Source organism: Rattus norvegicus, chromosome 4 (assembly GCF_021556685.1).
Source record: "Rattus norvegicus strain SHRSP/BbbUtx chromosome 4, alternate assembly SHRSP_T2T, whole genome shotgun sequence".
NCBI classification, from domain to species: domain Eukaryota; kingdom Metazoa; phylum Chordata; class Mammalia; order Rodentia; family Muridae; genus Rattus; species Rattus norvegicus.
The window spans coordinates 42,912,645-42,925,041 of NC_141537.1; the positions used below are offsets into that span (position 1 = coordinate 42,912,645).

A 12,397-nucleotide genomic window follows, 5' to 3' on the forward strand; every position below is an offset into this window, starting at 1 on the left:
TTGAAGAGGACAAATTTTTCCTTAATGAACAGATAATAAAACTTGTAATTTCCATTCAAAATATTCATAAATGTCTATTGTCAAATACAAACATAATATATTTGTTTCTTTTAGTCATGGAAAAACAAACTCACAAGACTTCAAAACTATAAAAGACTTACACATTTTGATTTTAGTGTTGTCAGCTGGTGTTTGAAAGCACCAGTTATTATTTTAGCTCTTTCTTTTTCCTTTTCAGTACGAAATTGATACAAGGTGAAATGTGTGTGTAAACAAGTTATTGTCTGGGCTACTCATGGAATAAGACAGAATAAAAACCCAAATTTGCCTAATGGTGAATACAGAAAAGTGAAGAGTTTGGGCTCAGTGTACCACTTCCCAGTAGTCTCCACAGATGCAGCCCAGTTAAGTAGTTAAATGACCTACGTGGAAGGTACATGTCCCCCTAAGCACACATGCATTTCATTGTGCTTGCAATGGGAATAACTGCTGGAGTCCAAAGCAACTGTCTAGCTATAGGGCACTCAGGAGTTATATTTTCACCTCCAATAAAGAACAGTAATCTAAACAGGGGTAGAATGTTTGAATAACAGAAATATACCTCATTTCACATATTTCTGTCTTTGGTTGGCACTGGGGAAAAGCCCCCTGATGCTAATCACTATGATGCACAGGGATAAGTTTTGTCCCTTGAGACATTGTCATGGTGACTTTAGCAGAAAGGACTCATCTCCAAGTCTCCTGAAGGAATGGAATTATGTCCTTTGGAAGTAAACAGCTAGGGCACAGTGGGGTGGGGAGCGACTTCACATTTATGTTTCTCTGTGACTCTACACAAGCCGTGAACAACATAGGAGCTATTTCCAAAACACAGCGTCAGTGATCCATTTAAGCTTGAGTGGCAGGGTCCTGACACTTTCCTTAGTCAGTAGCAAATGATTTCCCAGAGTTGAGGAAGTATGACACATAAAAGATTCCAAGGCAAACCAGGAGATAAGGCATTAGAGAGAAGGTGGAAACACTGAATTTGTGCTCATCAATTCTGATGCTACTCTAGGAGGATTTATTGTTTCAGCACCCACCACTCACTGTTACTCCATGTCTGTTGATTCTTTCTCAAAGAGAGCTCGTTCTGGCTGTCATGTTTTTCACAGTAGTCACAGCATGAAGCCCAGAGCCTCGGACAGATTTACTGAACAAATGAGTAAACAAGGAGCCTACTCAGATAAGCATCCGTAAATATGTGGATGATTGGAAACATGTCTATCTCCAAGTATTAACAATTGATCAATTCCATAGAGAATGATGATATGGAAATTGAGTTAGGTAGCATGTAAGAAAGACAGTCAATTGACTTTTCTATTTACAGTGAATGTTTTTCAATTACAATCAATTTTTGTTATTTAATTCAAGCCTATGTAGAAAACCAGACAAGTTACTCACCTCCATCTGCCTTAGTTAATATCTGCATGGGATTCCACAGCCACGAGCATAAAAATCTACTGTGTACAAAGTGAACCAGATGGCAGAGCACAGGCATATCCACTGAAAAACATTACCACTCTGATGGAAAAACAATGTGAAGACCGTTAAGCTCTGTAGTGTAATTAGTCTAAGAAGAACCCATTATTTATTGATGAGGAGTCTCTCTCAATGGGAAGTTGGACTCCCCAATGAGAATGTATTTTTGTGGACTGAAGATTAGTAACCTTTTCAAGTTGAATTAATTGCCAGCTGTTTCTATTGACTATCGAAATGGTTGCCAAAATAGCTAACGTGTTTTTGTCATAAAGACACTGGGGAAGACTTATTTTTTTTTATGATTACTACGATTATTTACTGACTTAAAAACTTGTAGCTGAGGCTGTGTCTGATCCACTGATTCAGGCTTTACCTGAAAACTCTAAATTGTTCAAGAGAGACAGTCACTAGAGTTAGCTGTGTTCACTAATCCCTCCACCCCCAACAGTCACTTATACAAATTGAGTTGTAGTCCAAGTAGAGAGGTGGAGTCAGGCAAAATTGCTTCCCTTTCTCTTCTGTCCTATCCCCAAACCCCTAGATCCACATCTCTTCTCTTCTCTAAATAATGGAATTATGGATTGGTGAAGCCCATGTTTCCTGGCCTCAAGATCATAGCTGAAATTTCTGATTGATAGTCGAAACTTTAAGCAAAGTTCTTCATGAAAATAATCAATGTCATATGTGTTTCCTGCAAATTTTGAGATGGAAACATGTTAGCAGACCATGTTTTGGTAATATTGTTTTTATTGTGTTTTTGGTAATGGTTTTAGTACCAACAATGAGCTTTTATTGCTAGATCCACCTCACTGCTGTGCATTAAATTTTGTCCCAGATCAAATCAGCTTTGGTGTAGAAATGAGGTTAGAGTGCTCACTAATAATGGCTTGAGCAAAAACTTCATAGTTGCATAGACATTGAAATTTTCAGTTGTTTGTTTTTCCTACTCATATTAAAATTCTGTTTGTAGAAGTACTGCATCAGTGAGAAATCCTGTTTTGCTAGGTTCTTTTCCTTATTTCTCATATACAAAAGCAAAGCAAACAAACGTCCCTTCAGAAACAAACAAAACTATGGGAAGCCAACAGAAGTAATAGCAACTTTCTCTGACTTTGCAATACTGATCCTCCAAACCTTTCTTACAAGTCATAGGTTTAGAACTCAAAATTTCTACTGTACAGTAAAATGCAATAATTATATTAAAATACCAAACCATTAGACATGTATTCACTTGTAAATACTACTGGCATATAATAATAAATAAAGGGATGGATTTGTAGAGCTACTCAATAATGCTTTTAAATATTGTCAGCTTTATGCTGTCATTCACATATTTCCAGCTTCAGAATATAGTAACTACAAAAGTAAAAATAATTATAAAGCAAGTTTTTCTAGTTTGTGCTTGTCTGCTAGATTAAAGAAAATTATATGCCAAAAGTGTAAAATTTACTCCACGAAAATTAACAGGCTACACAGATAAATTTTGGCAAATGCAACTTTATATTGAAGTTCACACATCTGTATCTTAAAGAATGAGACTCACAGAATCTAATGTATTTCTAAAATACCAGAAATCATATTATAAGCTTTCACAAGTTAGAACTGAAATAATCGAAAGGACCAATACACTGAATGTGCAGAAAGTATAAAGAAGACTGTGCCTTCCATACAATAAATGCTTCACAAATTGTGCCAGATGTCACACTAAGGCTGTGGGCTCCCCTGACAGCTGACTTACAATATAAACACATATCAACTGTCTGCTTCTTAGAACACACTAGAATGGGTAGCACACCTCAGAAGAAAATCTCATTATCTTAATGGTGTGTACTTGAACTTTCAAAGCACGTGAGGGAAGAGGGGAAAGCATTGAATGCTCTTCCATGAATTCCCAATGAACAGCCATGGCCAGTTACTGGTTCAATGCCTCTTGACTACTTGCTCCATTGCTAAAGAAGATGAAGGATACTAGATAACCCTTTAAGGCAACACGTGTTTATTCTGCATTTTTAGAACTGCTCATCTGTGGTCAGTTGATTCCATTCATGTTGCCTCCCGGACAGATATCTAGCATTTGTAAAATAGAAACAAACTGGAAACTTTTTTTTTTTTTTACTGAATTAACAAAAAACACATAATACAGTTCAATGCTAGCAATTTCACTGGTAGGGAAGGAAAGTGGAATTTAGAAATAGCAATATATTAATACAAAAAAGGTAAACTCTAATTGGAACCAATATACTGCTTTGGAATGCTTCCCCCAAACTCACAAGGCGTGTTTAAAGTGTTGTACCCCAATAATTCATGGCACATCTTTTTAAGAATTACAGTACTGTTAAGTCCCCCAGTAGTGTAGTCTTTGCAAAACAAAAATAGTATGAAATGTTTTAAAGTCTTCAAACTTCTAAAATTAGCTTTTATCAACACATTTACCTCATGTCAACTTAATTTATTAAAATGTCCAATGCTAATTGTTTTTTTAAGTTTTTTTTCATATGTGATGATATACACAGCATTTAGCACTGATACTTAGCACCTGCTACGTTCATTATCTAGTGTTCACCCACAGAAAGAAACTTAGGGCAGTGGTTCTGTCCTTTCTTAATTACAAACCTTCGCCAGCAGTCAGCAGGATCACTCTGAGATTTAAAACAGGATTATAGGTGAACTATTGCAAAGACTGCAGAACGTTGACCAAATCCTTACAACTGCTGATTCCATCCTTGTTTTCTTTTTTTTTTCTTCTCAAGACATGGCTACAGGCCACAATTGCTTAGCAGAGAGGGTTAGTATCTCACAAGGCTAAAGATTTACAGATGCTCCCTCATATAACACAGTAAGGTTCCCTTGGTAACCTGGATTTTCTGCAGTAAAGAAGGGTTGTGCTGAAACAGCGCCTCAGCTCCCTGTTGGAGAAAATGCAGACAAAGGGATTGATTCCTGCTTGGGCGAAACTCATCCAGACAGCGGCTGTTAGAAATCCCCCTGGTACTACAGGCCCTCTTGCAAAAACTCTCCAATAGCAGGCCACCAGGTAGGGACCCCACAAGGTTAGGAAGAGGAAAGTCATTATATAGAACATTCTGCTGATTCTTTTCTCCATTTTGAACTCATCCAAAACCAAGAGCCGTCTTCTGCCTGTGGTATTCGCATTTTGCCTGATGCCCAGCAAGGTGGGTGGTGTGGGACCCCTTCCAAATCCTGCTAGCCAATTGGCAGCTGCCTGGCCACTAGCTCCAGGGCCATGAAAGGTCCAGTTCTGACTCACTGCTGCTACAAACTGGACTGGCTTCATTTTCCTTCGATCGTGGACAAAAAATATCAGCTTGAGGTAGACAAGCTGTGTGGCTAGGAGGATGAGAGCAAGGAGCAGCATAAATCCTAGGGAATCGTTAGCCCTGAAGGAGCGGTGTTGGAAGGTACACTGATCCTCCTCCCTAATGAATGAGTAGGTGCCTACATCTAAAACTGGGGGAAATGCCATGGCCACAGACAGAGTCCACACCATGCAGATCACAGCCAAACACGTCCAAAAGGTCAGCCTCTTTGTATAGAAGCGGTGATGGGCGATGGCTAAGTATCTGGTGACGCTGATGCAGAAGAGCATGAAGGCAGTGTGGAAACAGGACAAAACCCCCAGAAAGGCAATCACTTTGCAAGTCAGAGTCCCGTAAGTCCAGGTAGAGCCATTTTTGACAGAGTTGAATACAAATGGAAAACAAATTGCAGATCTGAGGATGTCTGAGCAGCACAGATCCAGCAGGAAGTAGTAAGGAGCTCTATGCAAGGTCTTATCTTTCACTAGCAAAATGGAGATCAGAAGGTTGCCCACCACACTGACTCCTATTATGAAACCCAAGGAAGTCAGTTTCAGAAAGGCTGTTAGAGGCGAGAGATTTTGCAAAATGTTGTCAGCTGCATGGCTATAGTTCGCCATAGATGGATGGAGGATAAGGAAACAGCCTCAGTCAAGTCTCATGATCTAGATATAAGAACAAGGAAAAGATAGATCCATACATTTTACTGAAAATGTAATCCACAAAGAGTTCAGATCCAATCTGTGGTCATGCTTCCTCTTGCCTTCCATTTGATTTGCCATCAGAATATCTGAAGAAGAAGAGAAAAAAAAAGAGAACTATCAGTTCTTCAGCTGATAAGTAATGATGTCAGTGCTACCTTAAAGCTGTTCCTTTCTGAGGAAGCAAATAAAGTTTCCATTGCAAACAGCACTGTTTGCTTCAGCAGCATTTGAGATGTCAGAGTACTTACTGGCTGTTTCCGTATTCTAAGCTAGGTGAACTTAACAATGCCCTTATTCTACACACCATATAGTTAGATTTGGACATCTTCAGGAGGGAAGGGAATAAATTGTTCCACAGTTGTAAAATACGCCAGCCTGAAGAATTAATCACTAGCTTTGCAATGGAATCTGCAAGATTGCTAAGAGGAGGCAGACAGGAGGCTACCCACAATTATTTGAGCTCCTTTAATACCGTCAGTATTTTAAAGGAAGCATCTCAGCTCATATGCACGCAGAGAACCTCTGCAAATCTATGTCTTCTAAGTCAAATGCCACTGTTCATGCTGCGTAAAAGTATTTGTTGATTAATCTTGAAGCATAATTTTAACACCAGACTTCAAAATGAATAGAAACCTGTCGATGGGAGATTCGATGTGATTTAATCTTTTGTCTTTCTCTCCCTACTACCCCACCCCACCCCCACCTCCCTTTTGGGCAAATCCTATCTCTTTTAAAGCTTCATGATTATTAAAAATGGTAAACGTAAATATTGGCCAGGGAAACACACCCAGAGGGATAATGCACTTCTATTTGTAAACCTTGGCTGCCCAGATTCAAATGAATATAACATGAAACAGTATTTCTTAGGCAATTAAGCCTTTCTCATTTACACTGATAATCTCTGTTGCAAATCACAAGTGGCTTTATTTTCAAACAAAATGCACATTGTCTCCTAGGTGCCTGTGAGCCACACCAGGGAAATCAGTTTCCTCTGTTATTCCCACGAAGCGTGTTTCCTTTGCCACTTCTCACTTGCCTGGAATATGCTGATGGAAGCCCAGGCAGAACTGCATCCGATGATGTTAATTTCCCAACCGGTACATCCCCGGGTAAATACCGATCGCATCATGCAACATTACGAAACCTGAAATCCACCACCCCTGGATTTATAACGGAGATGGGGGGAGGGGGAAGAAGGGAGTGAGGGAGGGAAAGAGGAAGGGAGGGAGGCAGAGAGAGAGAGAGAGAGAGAGAGAGAGAGAGAGAGAGAGAGAGAGAGAGAGAGAGAGAGAGATGCATTACATACTCGAAGATGGGAAGAGATTGCTTCTGTGCTGCAAGGGAAGGGTTCTCCTTGATTCGCAGCCTCATATTCCTCAGATTTGCAAACGTTTCCAGAAACCGAATTCTCAATAAGCTTTACAGAAGATGCATTGTCTGAATGTACTTCCATTATGCAGTTTATTGTCAAAAAAAAAAAAAAAACCCTCAGGGAGGGCTGTATCCTGATGAACCTGCAGTTTCATTAGCACGGTGCACCCCCCTCCCCCAAACTTAACCGAGAGTATATCCTCCTACCTGTTGGTGTTGGATATCCCGACAGACTATAGCTTCTTCTTTCTATAAATTGCTGATTTTTTTTTTCCTGAGTGCCTTGACTGAGCATCCAGGCAGGGCTCGGCGGCGCCTGCGCGTTGGAGCCTCCTTCAGCTCCAGCCGCGTCCTCCCCTGTCGCAGCGGCACCGTCTCCCCCAGTAACGCAGGGGCCGCGGCGGCGGCGGCGCGGTGGCGAGGGCGGCGGCGAGGGTTGCTCCGGCCTCCGCCGAGCCAGCAGGAGCCCCCTGCCTGTCTCCGGAGCAGGCTGGCTTGCTTCAATGTCCAGTCCAGTTCAGCCGGCCCCAAATCAGGCTTTTGTTCCCTCGAGGCAGCTTCGGAACTTTTCCCTCCCCGCATTGGCAGTGGTGGGCTCGGGAAGGCTCTTCCCGGACCTCAGGCCCATCCTCTTCCCCTAGGGCAGCGCACGAAGCCACCGTGCCGCGGACCGCCGCCTCCACCCCAGCTGCCCCGAACCCTTGCCTTCCCGAAACATCGTCTTCCTTTCTCTGTCAGGGTGGTCCTGCTAAGCATTGGATGCGCCTTGTAGATTTCTTCTCAAATGATTTTTCCCTGCTGATCTTTGATTTGGCACGTTAGCTGGGGAAAGAAAAAGAAAGAATGTAAAAGAAAAAAAAAAGGAAAGGAAAAAAATTAACACAGTCAAAAAAAAAAAAAAATCCTTGCCAGTGGGGGAAGAAGGGAAGCGGGTTAGGGTTAGCCCTGTCTTTGTCACTGGTCATCTGTTCTCCAGGGCACGCAGATCTGCATTTAAGGAAGGAGAGGCTAAGTTCAGGCGACAAGTGCAAAACCGATCTCCACTCATTCTACCTTCTCGAACGTGACTAGCGGATCAGGAGTACAGGGATTTTACATGGCTGTTCCTCACATCCCACCCCAAAGCAACAAGACTCTCCTTTCTCTTCCAAGCTGGGATGACCAATAGGTTGCTGATGTCAAAGCGGTGGTGTGTATGATGAGTTCCCCCCTTTCCTTCCTTTGTTATTAGACATAAAAAAATACCAGGAATATGATGAATACAGGAAACTTACACCAGTCCACAAACACCACATAGTCTGACACCTGGTGATTAGGAACGCCTCAAGAATCATCCTCCTCTCGATTCTCCCATTTCCAAAGAGTTTTTGCGAGGGTGGGGTAAGATTTTAAACAACTACCCACTCTTCACCCTTTAAAAGCTAGCAGGCACGCTTTCATTAAATCTCAAGGTAAAACGTCTGCTTGTCTTCCTGCAAGCTTATTGCTTTATAATAATCTGTTAATGAAATAGAAAAAAAAATCTCTCTACAGTAATAATTTGATCTCGAGACAGCAGTAAAATACCTCATCGCTGGGTGGTGAGATTGTGACATTCAGGGGAAGTCAAGCCAATCAGCATACAGATAATATAGGTTAATTTACATATTGTATTTCTATTGGATACATAGAGGTAAAATGTTTAAAGCTTAAAAATGAATACTTCACTGTCATGATGTCACAGTCGTTACACAAAGACCAACGTTAGTAATGCTGAAACAATGTTAAATTGCCCTGATTTGACTGGAGATTTTTTTTGAGCCAATTAAAAAATGATTAGCTGTGGTGTGTGTGTGTGTGTGTGTGTGTGTGTGTGTGTGTGTGTGTGTGTGTTCTTTGGATATCCATAAGACACTTGTTTTAGGCATCTTTACTTTGGAGAGTCAATCCTGTAACAATACTGGAAGTAACTTGAAAATATTTCCACCAAGTAAGACATCCTGGTTTTAGTAAAACATGATTCCGAAGAACGCAAAACCACATGATGGGAACAATTTTTAAGTAAAATCTCAAATTTGTTTTTCTGAGACTACAGATTAATTTTCTACTTCTTAGGTTATATCTCAATGCATTTTGCAAAGAATGATTATTTGCTGTACTTTTTTTGCTGTACTTTTAAGATAAAAAAATACTACGTAGAAAGAGTGATTCAAGTAAATTTACTAAATATCTACCATTGACCAGATGTTAGGTTTTCCAGATTATGAAAATACTTAAAAGTAAATGTAAGGGTGAAAATATATTGTCAGATCGCAAAGGAATAATTCATTCTAGCAAAAAGTACAGGGCTAAGATCCAAGGGTTAACTAATCTTATACTTTAAGAAGCATATATTGATTCCTTAAAGATAATAGAAAGTGATACAGATATGAAGAAGTCTTTTATACCAACTTCCAGGTATATTCAAGCTATTTTCCTTTACAATTGGGTACAGTTACACTTAACTGCAGTCATGCACACACACCCCCAGTCATTAGATGAAAATGTCATTTTCTTGCCTTGCAAGGGGCTCAAAAACTAGTAAGATAATTTTTAAATTTAGTTCATTAATGCTACAGGAGAAAAGACCAGATTTTGCATCTTTCAACAGGGATCTTAAAGATATATATTTAGTAAGTGGACAAAGTTTCATATTATCAACAAGTTCTCAAAATTATATCAAATACATTGATCACTGCAGATTTATCCTTACATTGTATGGTTACTGATCTCAGCTAATTTCCATTTTGATTCCATGCATCACCAAATCTAGAAAAATTGTTTTTTTGGAGTTAAGGATAAAGGTACAAAGCAAATGCAACAAAGCACTTTACAACTTAACCTTTGGTCTTACAAAAGTTTTAAAGTTTTGCAGCTAATTTGTGATTAGTATGACTGAGGTAGTTTGATCAGTCTGGTCTTTGTAATCAATAGACATAATTTTATTTTAAAAAGAAACTACCTTCTCTATTAGTTAATCTAGTTCAGATTTTTGTCCAATGATGCTCTGGTTCATTGTAGACCAAGTGGTTTTATTCTATGGGTTTCTCATGTGCAGATCGATCAGCATTTACATTCATAGAACAATAAGCTGCAATAAAATATTCTAAAAATCATATCTAGTTGTTCAGTTCAACTATCACTTTTCTTACTTATAGGTTTATAGTCATTAAGGCTTTAAAAACATGTAAGTTTGGAGTTCTATACTAGTGGCTTCTGACAGCTTTATGGATTGAAAGTTTTTCACTGGGGCTCTTGGCATAGAAACATTTTCTGATAGACTGTTGAGAAGTAAGAGCTAATCTGGCATAAGTAATTAATAGATAGAGAGATGATACATTTATATTTTAATAATGTCTTCCAAAATCCAGGGGCTACAAATAATCAAGCTTTTCCCAGTGATGTAGGTAGTTAAAGGTTTCAAGGGCATTGCACTTAAATATCTGACGACGAGAATGCTGGACTCTATACCTAAAATATGACCTTCTAAATTTAAAATTCTGCCTCAGGTATGTGGAATAACCACAAATGTGGCCATCTCAAACAATGAATGAAATTTCCTCAGAATTTTAATGAGGTTTTAAAAAGATTAAGAATATGGCATATTTCTTTTCAAATCACTAAGAGGTTCATTTGTCAGATTTTTTTTCTTTCTGTTCTGCCACACAACAGGGTCCAAAGTGCTATTATAATTCACTTTTAATTTTAGAGTTATCATCTTCCTTCTTGGTTAAGATACACGCTTTTGAAAGCTCAGCAATTTACTTTGTGTGACCTTTATGTAGAAATTTCTCTTCTCTGAAAACTTTAAAACTTTGTCCCCTTATTTAATTCATCTAAGAAACATTCGTTGGGCTGATTCCCTGTGAAACTCAGGGTAGATCTTGAAGAAAATGAATGCTCGGGTGATGGGACTAATTTACAGGTACTGACACTACTCTAAGGAAAAGCAGAAGAGGCAGAGTGAACAGAAGCGAAGGGGTCGGAAGGCTGATCTGAGGAACCAGTGCCATACTGGATAACTGTGAGGTAGAAGAACTGTTAATGGAGGGTGGCAAAAGTAAAAATGGAAAGAAGGAACTGTTTCATTAATGAAAATAATGTGTTATTTTAAATATATGTATTGTGATGTGCTGGGGTCAGGGGTTAAGTTTAAATGTTGCTGTCTTTCATGCAGCCAAAAGTAAAGACCTAATTCAGGAAGTACCAAGGAATGATGGTAGGGCAATCTCAACCCATGGGTGGCATTGCCAGCTGTGAAGGTGTCAAGAGAGTCTCCTATTCCCATCCCACTTAGTTAAAAAGGCACAGGGACTTTTCTAAATTTGTGGGAGAAGTGGAAAGACACGAGAATTTTTAATGTCATGGGTGCCCGGGATAAAAGACTTTGGATGAGGAGTGGTTATCATCCACACAAACTATGACTCAAACCTTAGACTCGTGGTGAATGAGAAGATACCCTTGGGTCTGGTGGTGAGGTTAGCAAGTTCTGAGAGATAAATCTGTATGGATCGAGAAGCAAGGGCACAAGCTTATATGGTTAGCCTAAAACAACTGCACTGTTAATGACAGCACTGTTTCAGTGGTAGAGCTTTAAATGAGTTCTGTTGGTATCATATGAGACAAATGACACTATTTAAATGAACAGAGCATGCTGTCTTCTTCAGGAAGTCTGGAAAACCTTTACATTGTACATTATCGAAGTATGTCCTGTGACGAAGAGAGCACATGTTCCCTGTTGATGCCTGGTGTAATTTCAAAGCTTAAGGAAAGCCCTTGCCCCATTATGATATTGAACATTGTCTCATTTTTCCATCCCACTTTTTGGAGGCAGTTAATCTTAGCTAGGAAAAACAAGAAAGAGAGAGAGAGAGAGAGAGAGAGAGAGAGAGAGAGAGAGAGAGAGAGAGAGAGAGAGAGAGAGGAATTGCAAGACAGGGCATGTGTCTAGAGGAATGATTAGAAGGGAAACCTACAAAGGAATTTGAAGCTAATTTAATAGTCAGGTTAATGGAGAGACATACATGCCTTACATGGATTATAAATTCTCAAGGAATAAAAAAAATGCAAAGTAGTTTTAAGATCTCTAGAAGTATAAAGACTTTCTCATTTGATTATTCAGAGGTTACTTCAATCTTGCAGATCATTAAGGATGTTATTATGAGTACCAGCGCTGTGATAATGTAAGCAGATTATGATTACCTAAGCTTCTGTGGTGTTTAGTTTTTTTGACAAATGGCATAATTAAAACGTGCTGAAACTAAAGAACAGAACTTTCAGATCTCAGAATGCCATACTAACTACTTAAGCTTGCACTTGGATTTTGTGATTAGCCTTTCTTTTACATTTCTCTTAACTTTCTAAACTTTATATTTCCTCTTTACAGAGTTATAACTTATTTGTTTGTTTGTTTATGTATGTATGTATTTATTTATTTTTACACTCCAGATTTTACTCCCCTCCTCG

At 39.3% G+C, this 12,397-nt stretch overlaps 1 protein-coding gene across 3 annotated transcripts; it reads right to left on the reverse strand.

The window, feature by feature from the left end:
- Nucleotides 1–3,002: 3,002 nt before the first annotated feature.
- Gpr85 (G protein-coupled receptor 85) lies at nucleotides 3,003–8,463 on the reverse strand. Of its 3 annotated transcripts, XM_087659153.1 has the most exons (4): nucleotides 8,188–8,463; nucleotides 7,121–7,735; nucleotides 6,579–6,702; nucleotides 3,003–5,628 (listed from the first exon to the last, which is right to left on the reverse strand). In XM_087659153.1, exon 4 carries the CDS (start codon nucleotides 5,456–5,458, stop codon nucleotides 4,346–4,348), a length of 1,113 nt encoding a protein of 370 aa, XP_087515279.1. In that variant the 5' UTR covers nucleotides 5,459–5,628; nucleotides 6,579–6,702; nucleotides 7,121–7,735; nucleotides 8,188–8,463; the 3' UTR covers nucleotides 3,003–4,345.
- Between the last annotated feature and the right edge of the window lie 3,934 nt (nucleotides 8,464–12,397).